The sequence below is a fragment of the Electrona antarctica genome, assembly GCF_951216825.1.
Source record: "Electrona antarctica genome assembly, chromosome: 3".
Lineage (NCBI taxonomy): Eukaryota > Metazoa > Chordata > Actinopteri > Myctophiformes > Myctophidae > Electrona > Electrona antarctica.
Genome location: NC_136808.1, coordinates 11,721,673 through 11,744,998, shown reverse-complemented (window position 1 = coordinate 11,744,998; position 23,326 = coordinate 11,721,673). Strand labels below are relative to the sequence as shown.

Genomic DNA, 23,326 nt, shown 5'->3' with positions numbered 1-23,326 from the left:
AGTGTATTACACCAGGGCTCCACCGGGCGCGTCAGCGTCGCGTCTCCGTCACCGTCAGGGAATGTTCCCTTTTTAATCAATGAAGGGTGGCTCCACTGCTCGCGTTGCGTTGCGTGACGCGTGCATTAAAATTGTGTGTTTTTTGACGCAAACGACAGAGACGCAACGCGTCCGGTGGAGCCCTGGCGTTAGTCATTTTAAACTTAATCAGCATGCTACAATATGCATCTGAAAACCTTATAGGTTAGAAATAAGCCACGTGCCCAGGCGGTGGCGTAACCGTCTGGGCACCCGACTGGTAATCCAGTCGCAGTGTGCCGCGGGTTCGACTCCCGAGCCAGACACGGCCTTTACTGCATGTCTTCCCCCATCTCTCTCCCGTTTCCTGTCAGCCTACTGTCTGTCCCTTCAAAAACCAATAAAAGGCGTAAGCCGCAAAAAAAATATCTTAAAAAAAAAAAAAAAGAAATAAGCCACGTAGTAGGAAACATGCTGAGCTGGCCGTCTGTCTCTCACTTGTAATCAAACAGACTAGATATGGTCGCCCGAAGCATTTTCCCGGGGGTCCCCATGCCAAAATCGTTGAGAACCCCTGCTTTAGACCAGGGGTTCTCAGCCCGTGGGTCGCGACCCCTCGGGGGGTCGCCAAATTATTTTGGGGGGTCCCCAAATTATTTTCAAAAATAAATAAATAATAATCTTTCTTTTTTTTTTGCAACTGAATAGCTGGAAATGGAAATTAAGAGTTTACATAGTACACATAGTGCATGCATCAACTTTCCTTAATGATTATATCTGGTTTCAGTATTCATTTATGATATATTTTCTCTATTATTAAGGTTATTTTTGCAGTCAGTTTGTATTGGGGTGGAGAGGGGGGCGGGGCAGGGGTCGCGAGACATGGCCAAAGCATTTCCGGGGGTCCCCATGCCAAAATCGTCGAGAACCCCTGCTTTAGACGACTGGTATAACGTACAGTATGTGTCTTCCGGGTACATAGTGGGTCTAGGGTTTGCCTCCCGGCCCATGAAGACTACATAATCACCTGATAGTCTTGCCAGTGTCGGCCTCTATGGCCCAAGAACAGTGCAGGTTGTTGTCATATGGAGCAGGATATCCAGGGGAGAGGATCCGGCCCGACACCGCTCCACTGAGGTGCCCTCCACATTCCGCTACACAGGAAGACAAAACGTTACATTGCATCAGAATAAGAGTTCTGTGGTTTGCATTCATTCTAATTCAGTGCTTTTCAACCAAGCCCCCAGTAAGGCTATCCAACGTTGAAGCTGCCACTACCTACTGGCCAAAAGAGGAACTGCAGCACTTTCATGGAGGTGGACGGACGTTCATGATGTCATGTGTGACGTTTGAGGTCCGGGCTTTGAGGTTCGGGCTTAACTTCCGCTCACTCGAGCCATTGAGTTATAATTGTACTTCCGGCAGTCTTCCGGGTGCTTCAAAACGCCACTGAGCAACTTCCATCGAAATGAATAGCGGCGGGGTGGGGCTAACGCTCCGGTTCAGTCTCATGTTCATGTTTTCAACCCTTTTCATATCAAGGGCCATTATTTATTCGGCATTTGAGCCACGGACCACCATTTGATGACATTTAGCTTCTCTGGATATGATTTTGTCCACAATTCCGTGCTGTATTGATGTTGGTACCATTAGGAGAGAAACAGGCAAACGGAAATAATAATTCTTCTACATTCTCTAGTCTAGTGTGTAAACTTCTTGTAAGACGAAAGACATTTTTGAAACGCTAAACAAAGGGTATTTATAAAATGTACTATATCATATAATGAATTACTCAAAAATCACATAATCAAAGGTTTTATGGTCATGATTCACCAGGATCCTGGATGGCTTGATTCCAGGCTTAAAACAATTGATATAAATATTTCGGTAAATCTCTATGGGAAAAAAATAAATGGCAGATTTTTCAGTGGAACCAGAACACCATGCCCACTGCTATACCTATATGGCTCGTACTGTTTCCCTATGGAGCAAGACAGCTATAGGGGAGAAGATGCAGCCAAGATTCAGTCATTATTCAGCAGCAGAGACACATTGTAGACTGTAGACCAGGGGTGACCAAAAGGTAGATCGCGATCTACCAGTATAGATCACAAAGGCTGTGCAGGTAGATCACATGACATGCTCCTACAAATATATAATTTAAATATAAAATCTGCCCCTTGAATTAACACTTGATTGATTTATTGACATCCAAAGGGCCCGACAAACCCTACCAATTCCATTCCCCCCTCTATTTCCAATTCCAAGGGCTTTTGTCTTATACAGTATGTAATGCCAGCGCTGCTATAAGCCCCCTCAGTTAAACATTTTAACTATTTTCAGCAATGGAATAATGATGTTTTGGATTGGTAGATCTTGTTGAGCTGGTAATTTTGAAAGTAGCTCTTAAGTCAAAAAAGTGTGGGCACCCCTGCTGTAGACTGTATCTCACAGACTCACACCACATCAGTATTGTTTTTGGCAGCAAATTTCTATTTTAGTTTTAGTCATAGTCTTTGGACTGAAACTTCATTTAGTTTTAGTCACATTTTAGTCACCTGGTTTTAGTGTTAGTCTAGTTTTAGTCGACTAAGTGTCATGCGATTTTAGTCGACTAAATCTACAGTAGATTTAGTGGACTAAAATGTATTTTGGCGGGCGGCCGTAATGAGTGACTTTACACATGCTGAAAATAGCCGATCTACAAGCTCACAACACATGAGTGGACCTCTACAGCCGGGCATCGGTCTAGTATTCTGAAATGGGCATTATTATGAATAATGACTACTCTTGCTAATGCTTTTGGTTTGGGTTGTGTGTCAACCTTGCCATGAGGCAACTCCAAATATTGACAAGATATCTTTAGTGGTTGCTCCGTTGATTATAAATTGATATTGGGAAATTGATTTTTGGTCGGGTTTTGTAATATTACATGTTATCAGAAATTCTGAATCTGCTTTGATCATGTGCTAAAAGTAAAAGTATTTCTCTTTTTGTAACAAATAGAAAAAGGCTGAAGGAGGAGGCCAAGTGTCGATCCCTGAGGGACACCGGTCAACAAAGTATATAGGGTCTAATAATTGGTTTAAAGATCGCTGTGAGCGCTTTCTGATGGCAACTACAAATCTCTCGATCCATTTTGTTTGTAGGAAATGGGGTTTCTTGCAGGATGAAGTTGATGAGGCAGATTCAAACTCATCATGTTGGTATGTTACATCGTGGCCTGCTGAGCCACCAGCTTGCTAATGTTTATAACCCAGTTTGGGCGGGAAACCCTTTTGGTGTTAGCATTATGTTATGCTTTAGCTATTGAAAAATAGCAGATCTACAAGCTCATAGCGCGCCACCGAGTGGCGCGCTACGAGCTTGTAGGTCTGCTATTTTTGAAAAATCGAAGAACCACTGACATAGAAACATAGCTTTTTCAGAAAACTGTCGGGATGTAGAAGACATTTTTAGAATCTGATCTCAGTCCAAAATGGGATAAACCAGTTTGGATAGCATGCAGGGCTCTTTATCTGTGTCTGTACTGTGTGCTCAGCTGTGAAGATACCGCCATTAAGACCAGGGGCTAGCATGTGCAATCCCACGTCAATCTATGACTCTTCATTGACCCAAGGCTGGACACACGCATGCGTACATGCACGCACACACGCGCGCGCACACACACACACACAAATTAAAATCTGCCGGTGTTCACTGGCAGTGGCACATTGTGACATATCCAGTGGTGGAAAGTAACAAAATACATTTACTTAAGTACTGTACTTAAGTACAATTCTGAGGTATTTATACTTTACTTGAATATATCCACTTTTCTATACTTACTTCTACTTCTACTTTTGTTACTAATTACTTTGTAGATTTTGATTATTATTATGTGACCCATCTCTCTATAGTCTGGTCACCAGATTATACCTGGTTGTCACATTTCTATTTCTATGAGTCACTATAAATAGAATACCTCAGAACGAAAATACATCACATGGATGCAACGGGGACGTATCCTCAGTGATGTATCCCACAAGGTCATCAGGGTTTCGCGTCTCGCAAACATCATACCCCTCACCCCTCGGGTGACCAAGCGGGGTGATCAAGTCCTGACGTACGTCCCAGTAGCTACCCTCGATCAGACCCACTAGGGAAAGACCTTGTGCAACTTTTACTTGTAACGGAATATTTCTATATTGCTGAATTGATACTTTTACTTACGTAAAACATTTGTGTACTTTTTCCACCCCTGAAAAACATGTTGTTGAAACGTTATGCTGCTACCCTGGATAAGGCTTTGTCGAAAAATAAATGAATCTCAAAAGGACTTTACCTGTATAAATAAAGGTAATACAAAGAAAAGTAAGCTTACGCCTGCATGCATGAGAAAGTGAGAGAGAAAGCGTGTAGAGAATTAATTGAGAGAGTGTGTGTGTGACAGGCTGACAGATTAAACAGAGACAGAGTGTAAAAAAAGATCCCCAGAGAGAGGACAAGACCACCGTTCTGTTTGACTTTGTGAGTGTGAGAGAAAAACAGTATGGAAGTAGCTTAGGGCAGTGTGGATGCTCCTAATCTCCATGCACGGTATACATGCAGACATGAGACGGAGACAGACAGATAGAAGAGGGGAAGACACAGAGGTGGTATGTATGGAAGCTACGTCGCCCTGGGCGGTGCCTGCATATACCGTTCCCTCGTTTGCTGCTCCACTAGAAATGAGGCAGAGGCAGAGCAGACACTAATTGGCTCACACACCATTTTGGAAATAACCGCGGCCACTTCCCCTACCTCTTTCACAGGTGTTACCGATGATACTAATGAAGGCTCAGTTCCATTCTGGTCAAACAGAGTCAGTGTTAATAAATGACACTAATGAAGGCTCAGTTCCATTCTGGTCAAACAGAGTCAGTGTTAATGATACTAATGAAGGCTCTATAGAGGGTATGCGCGTGACATCATCATCATACCCGGAAGTTATGCGGGAATGCCTACTGAGTGGCAGAAAACTACTTTCTGGCCTTGACAGCCCATTCATCCAAACAGAAAAATCATATTTGATTGCATTAAATGACTTTAAACAACATTAAATTCACTTTGTCACTCTCTTTGCCACTCGATCTGCCATTCACTTTATGCATGCGCATACCCTCTATTCCATTCTGGTCAAACAGAGTCAGTGTTAATGATACTAATGAAGGCTCAGTTCCATTCTGGTCAAACAGAGTCAGTGTTAATGACACTAATGAAGGCTCAGTTCCATTCTGGTCAAACAGAGTCAGTGTTAATGATACTAATGAAGGCTCAGTTCCATTCTGGTCAAACAGAGTCAGTGTTAATGATACTAATGAAGGCTCAGTTCCATTCTGGTCAAACAGAGTTAGTGTTAATGACACTAATGAAGGCTCTGTTCCATGCTGGTCAAACAGAGTCAGTGTTAACTAGAAAAAGTGCCCTTCTGGGCACAGGTCTCCACCAGGAGGATAGGACTGTGTGAGATGTTTGGCAAAATGTTTAGGATTAATATAAACATGTCTTTGAGGCATTTTGTTCCAAAAATGAGGCATTTTGTTCCAAAAATGTGTTTTGCAAAAATCAACCTGTTGGTGGCGCTATAACAGGCCAATGTGTAAAGGGTGGGATATATTCCTCAGCCTAGTAAGAAAATGTGTGAAAGATTTCACGTAAATTGCATGCTGCGTTCATGATTTGAGGCTTTTGTTCAAAACGGGGCAATCTTGCAAACTGTGAAAGCTAATTATAGCCAATTAGGATGGAATATGAAATATCGGACAGATCCGACTTGAGCACATGACCATAGAGATAGTGTGTAACGATTTGTGAGATTTTTGGACAGAATCTGGAGGAGTAATATAAAAAAATGTGTTTTACAAAAGTCGGCCTCATGGTGGCGCTATAAAAGGCAGATGCGGAAAATGCAGGTCAACGGTTTGTCCTTGGCCTCTAGGGAGTGTGCATGCAACGTTTAACACAGATCGGTGCAGTTTTAGGTAAAAAATGTGAAAAGCTGCCTCATGGTGGCGCTATAACAGGCCGTTCTGGAAAATGTGGGGCAGAGGTTCATCGTTGGCATCCAGGGAGTGTGTGTGCAAAGTTTGGCATCGACCGGGTTAACGGTGCCGGAGATTAGCTGGTAACAGACGGACGGACACACACACACACACACGGACACACGGACGGAGTGCAAAACATACTCTCTCCCCATGCCTTCGGCCTGGTGGAGACAATGATACTAATGAAGGCTCAGTTCCATTCTGGTCAAACAGAGTCAGTGTTAATGATACTAATGAAGGCTCAGTTCCATTCTGGTCAAACAGAGTCAGTGTTAACTAGAAAAAGTGCCCTTCCGGGCACAGGTCTCCACCAGTGTGTGTGATGTTTGGCAAAATGTGTAGGAGTAATATATAAACGTGTGTGTGTGTGTGTGTGTGTGTGTGTGTGTGTGTGTGTGTGTGTGTGTGTGAGACGCGGCTTGGCCTGTTGTAGCGCCACCATGAGGCTGATTCGAAAACTGTCAAGTGGCATTTCTTCCTCAGCCTAGTGGGAATATGCATGCACAGTTTCACCGCAATCGGACGCTGCGTTGAGTAGTTGTGGCGATTTGTACAAAACGGGTACAAAGCAGGCTACTCCTGAAAAGTTTAGAAGCCAATCGTAGCCAATGAGGGTGGATTATGATAAATCAAACAAACCCGTCTTGATCACATGACTATGGAGAACATGTGTACTGATTTGCGTGAAATTTGGATAAAATCTGAAGGAGTAATATTAGAAAATGTGTTTTACATATGTCGGCCTCCTGGTGGCGCTATAAAGAGCAGATGTGAAAAATTCCAGGCAAATGTTTTTCCTTGGCCTCTAGGGAGTTGGCATACAAAGTTATCCACAGATCCATGCAGTTAGAGGTAAAAACACTTTTCGGCCAGTTATAGCGCCACCATGAGGCTGAGTTGAAAATGTTCATGTGGCATTTCTTCCTCGGCCTAGTGGGAATGTGCGTGCACAATTTCACGGAAATCACACGATGTGTTCATGATTTGCAGCATTTTGATTGAAACTGAGCACTCCTGCGAACTTTGGAAGCCAATCTTAGCCAATCAGGATGGAGTCTGAGAAATCTGAAAGACCTCTTTCGTTGAATGGCTCTAGAGAGACTGTGTACCAATTTGTGTGATGTTTGGACAAAATCTGTAGGTGTACTGTCCAAAAACTTGTTTTGCACAAAGCGGCCTCCTGGTGGCGCTATAACAGGCCGTTCTGGAAAATGTGGGGCAGAGGTTCATCGTTGGCATCCAGGGAGTGTGTGTGCAAAGTTTGGCATTGACCGGGTTAACGGTGCCGGAGATTAGCTGGTAACAGACGGACAGAAGGACACACACACGGACACACGGACACACACACACACGGACGGAGTGCAAAACATACTCTCTCCCCATGCCTTCGGCCTGGTGGAGACAATGATACTAATGAAGACTGTTCCATTCTGGTCAAACAGAGTCAGTGTTAATGACACTAATGAAGGCTCAGTTCCATTCTGGTCAAACAGAGTCAGTGTTAATGATACTAATGAAGGCTCAGTTCCATTCTGGTCAAACAGAGTCAGGGTGCTGCTATTGTGCGTGTTGGCTCACTGGAAACACTCTGCTACACCAGTGGTGAGACCCACTGGTGCAGGTGTTCTTGAGTGGGTTCCAAATGGCCGTCCTTTTGTGGAGTGTACAAATGGAGGGTCCATTTGGTTCCATTTGTACACTCTCAGAGTTATACGGGGTCACACTAAATGGAACACACTATCATTGGTAACACCTGTGAAGGAAGTAGAGAAGTAGGGAAGCGGCCCCGAAGTGGGAAGAGTTCTGTGTAGGGCTGTGTGCAATAACTGCAATACCGTGGTTGTGTAAGGCATACCACAGTATTGAGTTCATAACCGCGATTATTAATATAACAATTATTATTATTATATTTGTTTTATTTCATTCAAAACAAATTTACCGCAATACCACCATACAGTCGGTAAACAGTGATGTATTACTGCGATAACAAAACAAAATTATTTTTTTCAACATTCGGTCTAAATAGTGGCCGAAGATGTTTGGTGTAGAGGGAAATACTAGAGGATCAAGCATAGACCCCTGTGGGGCAATGAATGAATACATGAACTATATAAGGATTGAGTGGTTAATATGCATGCATGCACTCACGCAGAGACATACCGTAGTAAATGAATAGCCACCAACACCACGCATGCATCTCTCATCTTGTTACCTGCATGCCACTGTCAGGCTACCTCAGAGAGCCCAGGTATGTTTAGCTGTGCTCTAGAGGGACTCCCAGTACAGCTTCAACCCAGCTTACTTCAACACCATTGACTTTTATATTCTTCTAATAGGAAAAGTGCAGTGATTTGTCAAAAATGCAGAGCCTTGGAGTATTTGAAGGTGGAGTGTTAATTCTGTAAAAAGAAATGATGCACTTGCAAAATGGAAAATTGTTTGGGCGGGGGTTGTGGGGGGGGGGGGGGGGGGCTGTAAAACCAGCAGCAGAAAGCCGTACGTGCTTCAGTGGTGGAGGATGCTGGGAGAAAATGGAAAGCAGTCAGACATGGTCAGCGATAGTGGCTGCAGCAAATAACCCATGGCCATATCACAGTTATTGCAGTTCTGCATTTCTTTTATTTCTTTTCATTTTTGCACTTTTTGCTCAATTAAAATTAGTTTCAGTTAGTTTGGAACCAGAGCGGGGTTTCTCATGACAGTGTGGTTGTTGTTGTAAGTTGTAATACAATTTGTTTTTTAGGTTAGTTTTCTTTATTGTTTCGGTCTCAGTTTTAGTAAAGTAAGTTCAGATTACAATACAAACACCACACAGTGAGGAGTACTATAGACGAATAACAGTTTAAGTCCACACTAATTATCCATAATGTATAAATTATGGATAAGGGGTCAGGACAACAAGGCCTTTTCGTGGAGGGGTCAGAATAAAATTTGGACTTATAGTTAGGGAAAATTTGCTTAAGTTGTGGCAAATCTGGAAAATAAATGCTTACCACTAGCTTTCTTCACAGATGTGTCCATAAAGGTGTCTACTATCACAAAAAAAACTCCCTTGGGAAACTTTGTGGGAGCCAATCAAAGTTGGGGTACCCGGAGGGCCTAGGATAAATGCAGGACAATGTCAAATTGGCCAATATTTGGCCAATTTTTTGGGGTGCTGAATCTGTTCCAGCTATTACCTTTCAGTTAAAATGACTTCCTGGTCATACAATTGGCTGCTTTTGTATGTCCCAGACACACGTAATAACTAATATGTCACCTTTGTCACCAAGCTTCCATCCATTCTCCAGTATGTACTGGAGTATGAATGGAAGCTGCCAATCTCTGGTCTGGATATATAAGCTCGGAGAGAGTGCTGTGCTGCTGCTCCTGTTGTTGGGGGCAGTTTTTCAGTTTTGATACTCCCAGTAGCGGCCTGCTTGCTGAAGATGTCAAATCTCCAGTCCCCAAAACTTTCGTGCGATTTCCCATGGAACATTAACTTGAAGAGTTCACAGCTGGCTGTGATGATGTCCTCCTTGTTGGCTTGGATGTCCAAAACTTCCATAGCCCTCTCCACTTTGTCAGTCTTGCTGAACTACTACCGCTACTGGGAGTATCCGAGCTTATATCCAGATCAGAGATTGGCTGCTGCTGCAAAGTCCATCACTGGATGTACAGTACATCCAGTGTACCACCACGAAGCTTCCATCCATAATCTCCATCCATAATGTACTGGAGTATGGATGGAAGCTTGGTGACAAAGGCTATGAGTCTGTACCGTCATTGAACAGACCCCGGCCATCACACCAGACTATCTTCTGAAGTTAGTCAGTTGCAACATATTTGTAACTAGAAAAAGTGCCCTTCTGGGCACAGGTCTCCACCAGGAGGATAGGAGTGTGTGTGATGTTTGGCTAAATGTTTAGGAGTAATATAAACATGTTTTTTTGTTTGTTTGTTTCTTGCAACAATTTTCTTCATTTTGTTGAGGAAATGCAGAGCCAGATCACTCATAGCATCTCTGAGGATAGAATTCTGGATGAGCAGGACATGTGCAGCATTTTGTACAAAACGGGCTACTCCTGAAAACTTTGGAAGGCAATCTTAGCTAATCAGTGTAGAATCTGAGAAATCCAACAGGCTCGTCTTGATCACATGACTACAGAGATCATGTGTACCGATTTGCGTGAGATTTGGATGAAATCTGTGCGACTAACATAAACAATGTGTTTTGCAGAAATCGGCCTCATGGTGGCGCTATAACCGGCAGATGTGGAGGGATGCAGGGAAAATGTTTTTCCTTGTGCACATACATAAGTTAGGTAGGTAAAACAGGATTTGGCCTGTTATAGCGCCACCGTGAGGCTGATTTGGGGAAAAAAGTTGTGGCATGTCGTCCTCGGCCTAGTGGAAATGTGCGTGTATAATTTCATGGAAATTGGACACTGTGTTTGTGATTTGTGGCATTTTGTTCGAAACGGACCAATCATGTGAGCTTTGGAAGCCAATCTTAGCCAATCAGGATGGAAGATGGGAAAGTGTGCAGATCTGTGTTGATCACATGACTATGGAGATAGTGTATACCGAATTGTGTGATGTATGGATAAAATGTGTACGAGTCATCTACAGAAATGTGTTTTGCCTAAATCGGCCTCATGGTGGCGCTATAACAGGCCGTTGAGGAATATTTGGGGCAGAGGTTCGTCGTTGGCATCCAGGGAGTGTGTGTGCAAAGTTTGGCATGGATCGGGCCAACGGTGCCGGAGATTAGCTGATAACGGACGGACGGAAGGACGGACGGAAGGAAGGACACACACACACACGGACGGAGTGCAAAACATACTCTCTCCCCATGCCTTCGGCCTGGTGGAGACAATTATTGTTTACAAAAGCATACTTACATTTTAGCACCTTAGTTTTTTATTATGTGTTGATCTTTTATATTGTGATATCATAGACCCATATTCTGTTTATTTATTTGTATTAATGAACTGAAATTCGGCACATTAATTTCCCCCTTATTTTACGGTGTGACAATAAAGTCTTTCTGATTCTGAAAAGAATAAATCACTTAAATCCATTAAAGATTGTCCATATACTTCTGTTTCACCAGTTAGTTTCAATTAAGATGCATGCATTTGTGATATATTAATAAAATGCTTTTTATATTTTAATATGCGACCCACACCAACACACAAACGGAAAAGAAAACAAGAAAACACCATAGACATCCATTGAGATATGCATAAAATGGATTATTAGTTATTACACTAGTATGTCTGGGACATACAAAAGCAGGCATGGCCAATTTTATGGCCAAAAGTCATTTTTACTGAAAATGAATGAACAGATTCAGCACCCCAAAAAAACCTATTTACACACCTCAGAAGCTCATATTGGCCAATTTGACATTGTCCTGCATTTATCCTGACCTATAGGCCCTCCGGGTACCCCAACTTTGATTGGCTCCCACAAAGTTTCCCAAGGAAGTTGGCTTGGAACATGTTTTTCTGTGATAGTAGACACCTTCATGAACACATATGTGAAGAAAGCTAGTGGTAAGCATTTTTTTTCCAGATTTGCCATAGCTTAAGCTAATTTCCCTTTATTATTAAACTGTTGTTTGTCTATAGTACTATTGACTCACAGTATAGACACCCGGCTGTCTCAATACACAGTATGCACCAATGACTCCTCCAGACTAAAACTATAAAGACATGTTCTGCATGTTCTACATTATTTATAGCATTTTATGTTGTTTTGCAATTTTAGTTTGTCTAAGTCTAGCATGATCTTTATTTCCGTTAACACAAATGTATATTATAGTATATTTTTGAGTGGTGTAAACCACTCCTACAACTGGCTTTGTTAGTTTACGTGTCTGTCTGTCCGTACGTACGTCTGTTCGTACCAAAAAATGAGCATGGTTGCTATGGTCACCCAGTTCACCCGGGTGTGATTTCATTGCGTCAGGCATTACGTCAGATCACAGCTGATCAGGCTATATAATACCTTACACCACTCAGTTCACACGGGTGTGATTTTTTGTTTACTTTTAGTTAATAACAACTTTGGGCCATAATAATACTGCAGGTGGCCACACTAACCCATGCAAAACAAACAACAGCAGCAACTTAACACCGTCACCTGGGTGAACTCAGGTATGTTGGCAGGGCGGAGAAACCAAATGTTTGGCACATTCTTCTCCAACCCAAATTAACAGCTGCCACCTGCCAACTATGGCTAAATCTCCCCTCTGGCAGCTTATCTGCAACACATGCCTGGGAAAATATTCAAATTGATTCTGGATGTGCCAAATGGAAACCTTTTTTCTGTCTGTCATTTTCATCTTCTGAAGGCTTAAAACCGGCATGGTGTTTGTGTGATTGTAGATTGTACTTGAATAGCTTATGAGTGCTGAGTAAGACCAAAGCCTCCTGGCAGTCCCATCGACCTCCCTGGCTGCCCACTCACTGAATCTGTGATGATGTTCACCGCAATTTACCTCTGAGAGTACTGAATAGACCCTCGAGGGTCCATTTGCTTACATCTGTACACTCTCTGAGTTACGAGTACGTTCAGGGTTCAATTTGCTGGGGGAGAAGGTGTGTGTGTGTGTGTGTGTGTGTGTGTGTGTGTGTGTGTGTGTGTGTGTGTGTGTGTGTGTGTGTGTGTGTGTGTGTGTGTGTGTGTGTGGGGGGGGTCCATTCCAATGCTTTTGATCATTATGTTATGGCTGGTGGGGTTATTATGATTTATCCCTGCTTCTAGTCGGACTGAATTAAATACAGGACTTAATTCCTTTTGTGAAATGTAAACTGTCTGAAACGTTTGATGTTGTCACTTTTGATGTGATCACAGTGTAACATTTTAGTTTAAAATGGGTGTTAACCACATTAATTACAGGTAAATCCGACATTTTAATAAAAACTAAAAAACTAAAAATAAAATAGCAGATCTACGTGTTCATAACTTACTGCGATGCGACACATTGTGAGCTTGTAGGCTATTATTGCTATGTGTCATGAGATTTTTTGGAGTGGTGCAACCACTCCAAGGAACAGCAATGTCTGTGTTAACCTATGTGACTATGTATGTGTGTGACTATGAGTAGCAGTAGGGGCAAAAGTGGCGCTGTTGTGCCAGAGACAGAGAGAGAGAGATAGTGCTGCACTGTTGCCTGCTAATGAGAGACAGAGAGAAAGGTGTGATTCTTTGTTGTTGTCAGACTGTGAAGGCTTATGATCACAGACTAGTCTGGTGAGACGTAGGAGGACCATATAGGCAGGAAGCAAACCATAGTCCTAGTACAAACTATAGCCCATGGGAAGCATTCCTTTTGGGGTTTATGATCCTGTCGGGAGCGAGCGGATCACACAACCATTTAGTAACACAAACCTCCGAGGAGGAAAGCCTGGTGACGCGAGGTTAGTACAGACCTCTCAAAGAACACACAATACAGGAAGAGCCTCCTGCTGGCTCTGGCATAAGAGAAAGGACAATAGCTGGAAGGCTGGATGAGAGGGGCAGTGGTTTGGCCCATCACTGCTGGTTAACCCATTTTGGGCGGGAACCCCTTTTGGTGTTAGCATCATGCTTTAGCTATTGAAAAATAGCAGACCTACAAGCTCATAGCGCGCCACCGAGTGGCGCGCTACGAGCTTGTAGGTCTTCTATTTTTGAAAAATCAAAGAACGACTGACATAGAAACATAGCTTTTTGAGAAAACTGTCAGGATGTAGAAGACATTTTTAGAATCTGATCTCAGGTCAGATTCAGGTGTCGAGACACTTTAAGAAGGTTGGGGAACACACCTGATGACCTCTCTTCCAGGCCAAGGCTTTATCCATTAGAAATTGATTATAATCGCATCTTTGATGTATGTACAAACTGACATGATATTCAGTTATGCAAAGAGTTATGCAAAGATCATCACATAATTCAGTGAAATGAGACAGATCCTCAAGCATTATGTTGCTCAGAAATTCCATGCGGGCTAATAAAGGCCAGCTGGCGACTCTATCTGTGATGCTGATCACTGGCTGTGTAGCCCCTGGGGATGCTTTCATTCCTAATTCAAATGTGTTTATATTTTTACTTTAAATAAGGATGATTTTTATTTGTGAAGCCAGTCTCTCTTTTTAACCACACTGTGAAACACTTTGTCCCGACTCCCCAGTGAGGACAAAGGAAGCACGCAATTAGAAACAGATCTTTTCTTTTTCCTTTTTGCTTCATAGTTAATTGTTAAATGACTCACTTAAAACATACTTAACGGGCAACTCGAATGTTTTCATTTGCTGCTTTCTTTCGGTATAACGATTTTAGCAATTTTTGACAGGGGAGTGGGGGGAACAAGTAGGACTATAGTAAATAATAATAAGAAATCGCTGTAAAATGTTGTACAAAAATACATAAGGATACATTTTAACAGCGATACGATGTGTTTCACAATACATGATTGACGATACGATACAGGGACGATATTGGTTCATTATGGCGATACAATACGATTCAATGGTTTCAAATCGAGCTATTTAGCAAAGAAATTCAATCTGTGTGAAACATTGATGTAGATCTGCTATTTTGAAAAGATTTTTGATACATTTGCAAACGTGAAATGAGACATTGTGCATAAACAGTACTTTTACTTTTGGTACTTTAAGTACATATTGATGCCAATACTTGGCATTAGGGATGTCCTGATCACATTATTTTGCTCCAGATCTGTATCCGATAATTTGATTATTGATTTTTGCCGATACGGATTTTTCCTGTTCCTGTTCCTGTTCTATTATATTTTTAATATAGAACACGTTTATGCCATATCACAATAGTACAATAACCAAAATATATATCCAGTCTAAGACGACCCCCACTTTTCAAGACTCATTTGTGGAAATGGAAAAAGAACACTGAATGTCAAATAGTCTAGTCCCCGATTATAATACGATCTTATTTTTTACGATATTTCCATTGGGAAAAAAAAGTACTGTAGTCTTATATTCAGGCCAATAGTGTAATATTCATACTAGGGATGTCCCGTGATCGGCCCAGATTTCCGATCTTGTGATCGGAGCGGGACAACCCTACTTGGCAATGGATTCCAGACGTGTACTTGTAACAGAGTATTTCTATATTGCAGTATTGATACTTTTACTTAAAGTAAAAACAAAACACCACCACTGTTGTTCACAGGTGACCTGGGCTAGCATACGGTACACGTACCTAAACAGGAGGGGAGTGGCCTGTCCCAGACACGCCGGTCTCCGCTGAGGCAGGTGAGCGTGCTGCTGCCATGGAGACTGTATCCAGGGTTACACGAGTACAGGACGTACGTGCTGGCATAGTGACCGTCGTCCTGGATCTTATAGCCGTACGTAGGCACACCTGGCTCCTCGCAGTGAATCAGGTCGAAACCTAGAGACACAGGCACGCAGGCAGGCAGGCGCGCACGCACGCACGCACGCACACACACACGCACACACACGCGCACGCGTACGCACGCACACACACACACACACACACACACACACACACACACACACACACACACACACACACACACACACACACACACACACACACACACACACACACACACACACACACACACACACACACACACACACACACACACACACACAGAAACTGGGTCAGTTACTCAAACAGGAGTGAGTCAGAGTAGTTTTGGGCAAGAGCACATAATGTCACCCTGATACTCCCAAAATCCCACAGGAAAGGTTTGTAGTAGACGGTAAAATCCAGAGCGCTAATTTAACCGAGAAAGTGTATAAATGGAACCAAACGGACCCCATTACGCTTACGAAATTATCCCCATGGGGATTAATAAAGGTAATTGTCTTCTTCACGCAGAGCTGATGAGGAGCATATTATCTGCATTCAATCTGCTCCATGTTAATCTACTGTAGCGCTGGGAGCTTGCGGGTGTTTTGGGCTGTTGTTTGGTAGTGACTGTCTGGGCCGGGGTAGATGCCTCCTTTGGCTAAATGGAGTGAAGCAGTGGTTCTCAAACTGTGTTTAATTTCAAGGACAGTGGGCCTTTTCGAACAAACAGGAAGGTAGGAGCGCACACCAGTAGTGGGGAGGTGCTGACCACGGGAGATAAAACTGACTGAGAAAGGAGCACAGCTCGTAGTCACGATGCCAACAATTTTTTATTTTTCCAACGTTTCGGCAACAAGTTGCCTTCTTCAGGGAAATGGACAGTGGGCCCCCATAACTCTGAGAGTAAACACATGGAACCAAACATCCAAAATGGACCCGTATGGGCGTAAGGGACCGTGGTATTCCTTACAGACCTGTCCTCAAGGAACCCCGGGGGGTCCCTGCATTTACCCCATTTTGAGAACTACTGGACTAAACAATCTATATAAATACTTTACTACTATGCACAAAACTGAAGGTTATGCAATAACCGTGGTTATGTAAACAGATATTAGCGAACAACTGCTTCACAAGAAAATGGTAAATGGTGCATTTGATATAGCACCTTTATCCAAGGCGCTTTACAGAGATTGTGCATTACATTCACCCATTCACACACACATTCCCACACCGATGCCGGAGGAAACCATGCAAGGCACCAACCGCCCCCCCCCCCCCCCCCCCCCCCCCCACCCCCCCCCCCCCCCCCGGGGGCAATTAGGCGCTCATAGTCTTGCTCAAGGACACTTCGACACTAACTCTGGGGAAGCCCGGGTTCGAACTGCGAACCTTGCGGTTTCCATCGGGTCACTCTAGCCACCACCGCCCCAAGAACCACCACAAGAACAATGCAACTCACTGCCGGAACGGGCGGGGGAGGAGGGGCCGCTTCAGCTCTGAGCAGATCCACATGGGCACGCCACGCATGCAACTTGAGGACGCACCAGTGTTGTTTTCGTCGACTAAAACTAAGACGAAAAATGTTCGTCGACTACCTTTTTTCACTGACGAAAACTAAATGGAAACTAAATTAAAACTAAGCTATGATGACTAAAATTAAGACTAAATGTATTGACAATTTCGTCAACAGATAAAAACTAGACTAAAATGTTAGGAAGGGACTATAGTGGACAAGAAATCCAGTATGAGTCATTTTACACTTGGTTGCATGCTGAAAATAGCCGATCTACAAGCTCACAACGCGTCGCAGCGCGACGCGTTGTGAGCTTGTAGATCGGCTATTTTCAGCAAGTGTAAAATCAGTCATTACGACGGCATCAAGGCCCGCCAAAACACATTTTAGTCGACTAAATCACCTGTAGATTTAGTCGACTAAAATCTTATGACATTTAGTCGACTAAAACTAGACTAACAATAAAACATTTCGGGTGACTAAAATGTGACTAAAACTAAATGAAAACTATTCAAGAGACTATGACTGAAACTAAAATAGAAATTTGCTGCCAAAAACAACACTGGGACGCACGCAGGTTGTGACTCATTATTTAGGCGGCGGGGGAAAAAAATATTATTATGAGGATTTGACGCATGTTGGTGCCCCCTGGGCCTCGGCTTGGTGCCCTATACGCAGTGTGTGTTGTGCGTGTGCCTAGCGGCGGCACTGATTAGAATCAGTGCGTTGACAATATGTGTTTAGATGAGTGAGATGAGATGAGTAAAAGAGAACAAAGAGCTACAGAGTGGTGGAACATAACACCCAATTCACACCGTGACACATACAGGGATGCTCAGCAGCAAACAAAAAGCCTCTGAAGTAGGCAACACACCAATACCACTTCAAAGAGAAATGCAGAAATGCACTGCTGTATTTTTTGTATTCTTTTCTTTTGACTGGCAGTTGTAGAAATTAATTAATATTGGGCAATTAAATGGCACATTTATTGCCTAAAATGTACAGCATTTAACCCATTTTGGGCGGGAACCCCTTTTGGTGTTTTAAACATTATGTTATAATTTAGCTATTGAAAAATAGCAGATCTACAAGCTCATAGCGCGCCACCGAGTGGCGCGCTACGAGCTTGTAGGTCTGCTATTTTTGAAAAATCGTGAAAATATTTATTTCAGAAAACTGGAGGATTTAGAAGATTTTTAAAAAATTTCGAGGTCAGGCCTAAATGTGGGTTAATAGTCTAAAAACAAGCTGCCGGAGGTGAGCTTTGAGTGGCCTGCATCTCTCCCGCCTCTGTCTGTGGGATTTGCCGCCGGGGTCGGGTGCACCGCGTGCAGCTTTGACCCACTGAGCACTGGGGCTCTCACTGGTCCAAGGGACGCTGGTACCGAGGTAATGGATGTACCGACATATAAAACAACATGGTTGTCAATGACGGATGGCAATAACATTTGGAGCAGCGACCTCCTCTGTGTCTGCACAAAAAAAGTTTGGTGCTGATCGCTCGAACGGTTTGCAAGAGTAGCTGCGCACGTGCGCATACGCGCGCACACACACGCATATGCACGCACAATAAGTTCCATGCTCTTAAGAACTTTTCCTTTTATTTTCTCATTAAAAAATAGAAATAGCAGATCCAGCGTTGGTGAGCACTGAGCAGCCTTATAACTCTATGGGAGCAGCCTTATAACTCTATGGGAGCAGCCTCATAACTATGGGAGCAGCCTTATAGCTCTATGAGAGCAGCCTTATAACTCTATGGGAGCAGCCTTATATCTCTATGGGAGCAGCCTTATAACTCTATAGGAGCAGCCTTATAACTCTATGGGAGCAGCCTTATAACTCTATGGGAGCAGCCTCATAACTATGGGAGCAGCCTTATAGCTCTATGAGAGCAGCCTTATAACTCTATGGGAGCAGCCTTATAACTCTATGGGAGCAGCCTTATAACTCTATGGGAGCAGCCTTATAACTCTATAGGAGCAGCCTTATAACTCTATGGGAGCAGCCTCATAACTATGGGAGCAGCCTTATAGCTCTATGAGAGCAGCCTTATAACTCTATGGGAGCAGCCTTATATCTCTATGGGAGCAGCCTTATAACTCTATAGGAGCAGCCTCATAACTCTATGGGAGCAGCCTTATAACTCTATGGGAGCAGCCTTATAACTCTATGGGAGCAGCCTTATATCTCTATGGGAGCAGCCTTATAACTCTATAGGAGCAGCCTTATAACTCTATGGGAGCAGCCTTATAACTCTATGGGAGCAGCCTTATAACTCTATGGGAGCAGCCTTATAACTCTATGGGAGCAGCCTTATAACTCTATAGGAGCAGCCTTATATCTCTATGGGAGCAGCCTTATAACTCTATAGGAGCAGCCTTATAACTCTATGAGAGCAGCCTTATAACTCTATAGGAGCAGCCTTATAACTCTATGGGAGCAGCCTTATAACTCTATAGGAGCAGCCTTATAACTCTATGGGAGCAGCCTTATAACTCTATGGGAGCAGCCTCATAACTATGGGAGCAGCCTTATAGCTCTATGGGAGCAGCCTTATATCTCTATGGGAGCAGCCTTATAACTCTATAGGAGCAGCCTCATAACTCTATGGGAGCAGCCTTACAACTCTATGGGAGCAGCCTTATAACTCTATGGGAGCAGCCTCATAACTATGGGAGCAGCCTTATAGCTCTATGGGAGCAGCCTTATATCTCTATAGGAGCAGCCTTATAACGCTATGGGAGCAGCCTTATAACTCTATGGGAGCAGCCTTATAACTCTATGGGAGCAGCCTTATAACTCTATGGGAGCAGCCTCATAACTCTATGGGAGCAGCCTCAGAACTATGGGAGCAGCCTTATAGCTCTATGAGAGCAGCCTTATATCTCTATGGGAGCAGCCTTATAACTCTATGGGAGCAGCCTTATAACTCTATGGGAGCAGCCTTATAACTCTATGGGAGCAGCCTTATAACTCTATGGGAGCAGCCTCATAACTATGGGAGCAGCCTCATAACTATGGGAGCAGCCTTATAGCTCTATGAGAGCAGCCTTATCTCTATGGGAGCAGCCTTATAACTCTATAGGAGCAGCCTTATAACTCTATGGGAGCAGCCTTATAGCTCTATGAGAGCAGCCTTATCTCTATGGGAGCAGCCTTATAACTCTATAGGAGCAGCCTTATAACTCTATGGGAGCAGCCTTATAACTCTATGGGAGCAGCCTCATAACTATGGGAGCAGCCTTATAGCTCTATGAGAGCAGCCTTATCTCTATGGGAGCAGCCTTATATCTCTATGAGAGAAGCCTTATAACTCTATAGGAGCAGCCTTATAACTCTATGGGAGCAACGGTGATAGTGCTGGCGGTGTGCTGAACGCACACACGCGTTCACCGTTCATTCACTGGGCGCAGAAATACAAAAAACTGTTGTTCTGAATTGTTTTACACACACACGCAAATCAGATTGCAAGCGTGCGTGCATGTGGCCTTTTGATTTGGTGTAGCGCCAGAGCCCTTGGAGGGGATGAGTCAGCACTGGAGGTAGTGGCCGGTTTACGGTAGGCCAGGGGTCAGGGGTCGTCAACGTGTCCATACACATTAACGCGGACAGACGTGTCCGTGGAAAGACTTGTCCATGTCTGTGACAAATATTAGATTTATTTTATGAATTATGAAATATATATATATGTATATACTGTATGTTTTTCATTATAAGGTAAATAAAAAAATATGTCTACTCTAAATATTCAGAATCTAATATTTATTCATGTTTATTAATTAATTTGGTAAAGTCAGACGGGTTGCCATGATATCATTATCCGTTGACAGATGGATGGAGCCCGCACGCACACCATAGTAGGTACAACAAGACTTATTTTGATTTATTTGTCTAAGTAGAAGTCTTTTTTTGTACATACTACAGTGTCCATCCATCTGTCAACTGATGTCCCTTTAGCCCAGCACCCACCTGTCTATGTGCGTATAGTATATATATCCTATGTCCTCTCATGGTATTATTATCCCACACCAACTGCGACGCACCTGTCAATGTTGAGCCCCATACAATACTGTCTGTATGCTCCCTGGATGGAAGTGGAGAGAATGTGGTCCATGTTACGTTTGTGGGAAAGTGTAGATATTGTACTTAAAGATGGAGTGCCACGATTTTTTTCCACCCTAAAACATGATCATCAGGACTTATTGTTATATAAGGAGCTATAATTTTTTCCAAAAAGTGTACAGTATTTGTTAAAATGTTGTTTTTATGTGGGTTTTTATGTGATCCACCTGAACTGAAGCCTCACCCACAGCTGTAGTTGTATGATAAAGGGGGAGGGGTTAGGGGAGGGGCTGATAGTGTGGTGTCACTATATTACTGTTTATTTCATTGGCCCGTTTGACTGTCAAGGGTTCAGCCTCCAGGAAGAAACCCTAAATACAAAGTTAATACACCATTGCACATAAAAACGACTCCAGGGTGTCTAATGAAGTACTGTCACCTCATAGACACATGAAAAACTGGAAAAATACAACAATTGTGGCACTCCATCTTTAAGTTAAAGGGCCACTTCACCCCTTTTGAAACCAAATCTTATTTTAATGATGTTTAGGACATACAAAACACTTTCCTGGGGTTTGTATGTGTTTTTAGATATTTTAGTCATGGCGCCATGTTCATGACCAAAATGTTTCATGGAACTGTGGTCTCACTTCCTTCCTGGAAGACGACGATTATTGATATGAGAACGGATCGCATGGCTCCACAGCCTGGGAGCGCCTGTTGGGGAATCCTCGGTGACGCGCAAGAGTGAGACGTCATCGAAAAACTCCCTCCCCTGTTTAGCTGATGAAAACGAAAATCTTAAAACGTTCATAACTCGCAATCTAAATCATCCCGTCTAATTATGAAAAAGATCCTGTGTTAGACGGCGCTCCGCGGTCCAGTCGCTAGTCGCGATAGATTTATTCTTGTCTCCCGTTGTTGTCGATCGACTCTAGAGTGGTGTGGCTATTGTTAGCTGCTACACACACATCAAAAACTTCCTCCGGTCCGTCCGGAAAAGGGGTCCGTGTTCATAAATCGAATGGGCGCTATAATGTAATGGATTAAATAACCCTGGGCGATTAAAGTGTTAACATTGATTGACTGCAGTTTCTTCCAGCGGTGAAATGTCCCTTTTATGTATTTTTGTTACCTTATCTTTCAATGGCTATGAAACTAAATGTCAATAGCTGACCCCAAGTTGCAGAAATTAATTGTAGTACAAACTCAGCGCTACAACTAAATGTCTGCCCTTGCCCTTCTCCCCCGGTGGGCACAGATGAGGCTAAGCATTACCTACAGTAATATGTATTATTGTTGCTGCTCAATGTCGAAAGGAATTCAGCACGATGGATTCTTATTAGAACTTGCCTAATCATGGCTATTCTTGCTTTACCCATTTAGACGACAATTATGTTCAGATGGGGGTCGGCAGCCAATTACATTTACAGGGGTCCTTGACATGAAAAAGTTTGAGAACCACTGACAGAAATATAGGTTATTCGCCCTCAAGCCTTAATGGCTTAATACATGCTCTTTGTTGTTGTCAGAACTTTGCTCCTTTCAATCCACAGACATGAGCATGGAAGAATGTTCTTTAGCACACATTTAGGACTGAGACCAGATTCTACGAATTTTCAGAAAAATCTATGTATCTTTCTCAGTGGTTCTCAAACTATTTCATGTCAAGGAGCCCCAGAATTATATGTATTTGGCCGCCGAACCTGCATCTGAAAATATGTTGTTCCTGCAGGGACACCCCAGAAGCAAAGATTTGAGTTAAAAATGCTCGCTGGGAAAGAATATATATTCAAAGATTTGCGCCACATTTTCAAGATTCAAAAATAGCAGATCTATAAGCTCGTAGCACGGCACTCGGTGCCACACTATGAGCTTGTAGATTGTACATTTGTACATTTCAGACTTAGCTACTCCATACATGTACAAATACAAAATATAAGGTGCTTACCCTCGTGCCCCACATGTTTGGGAGGTGGTAGGAACCAGTGTTGATTTTGTCGACTAAAACTAAGACGAAAATGTCTACTACCTTTTTTCACTGACTAAAACTAAATGGAAACTAAATGAAAACTAAGCTATGATGACTAAAACTATGACTAAATATATTGACAATTTCGTCAACGAATAAAAACTAGACTAAAATGTTAGGAAGGGACTAGTGGACAAGAGATCCAGTTTTATGCTAGGTTGCATGCTGGAAATAGCAGATCTACAAGCGCACAACGCGTGGGTGCTGTGCTTGTAGATCTGCCATTTTAGTAGACTAAATCAACTGTAGATTTAGTCAACTAAAATCTTATGACATTAGTCGACTAAAACTGGACTAACAATAGAA

General features: G+C 43.0%; 1 protein-coding gene across 1 annotated transcript in view; it reads right to left on the bottom strand.

Annotated features, from left to right (window-relative positions):
* The window catches only part of LOC306919635 (CUB and sushi domain-containing protein 1-like), a gene marked incomplete at its 5' end in the record, with an annotated part of 687,041 nt that overhangs the window by 212,086 nt on the left and 451,629 nt on the right, over positions 1-23,326 (bottom strand). Inside the window, 2 exon segments of the mRNA XM_079496199.1 lie at positions 1,046-1,172; positions 15,294-15,485. Coding sequence (XP_079352325.1) covers positions 1,046-1,172; positions 15,294-15,485 — 319 coding nt within the window.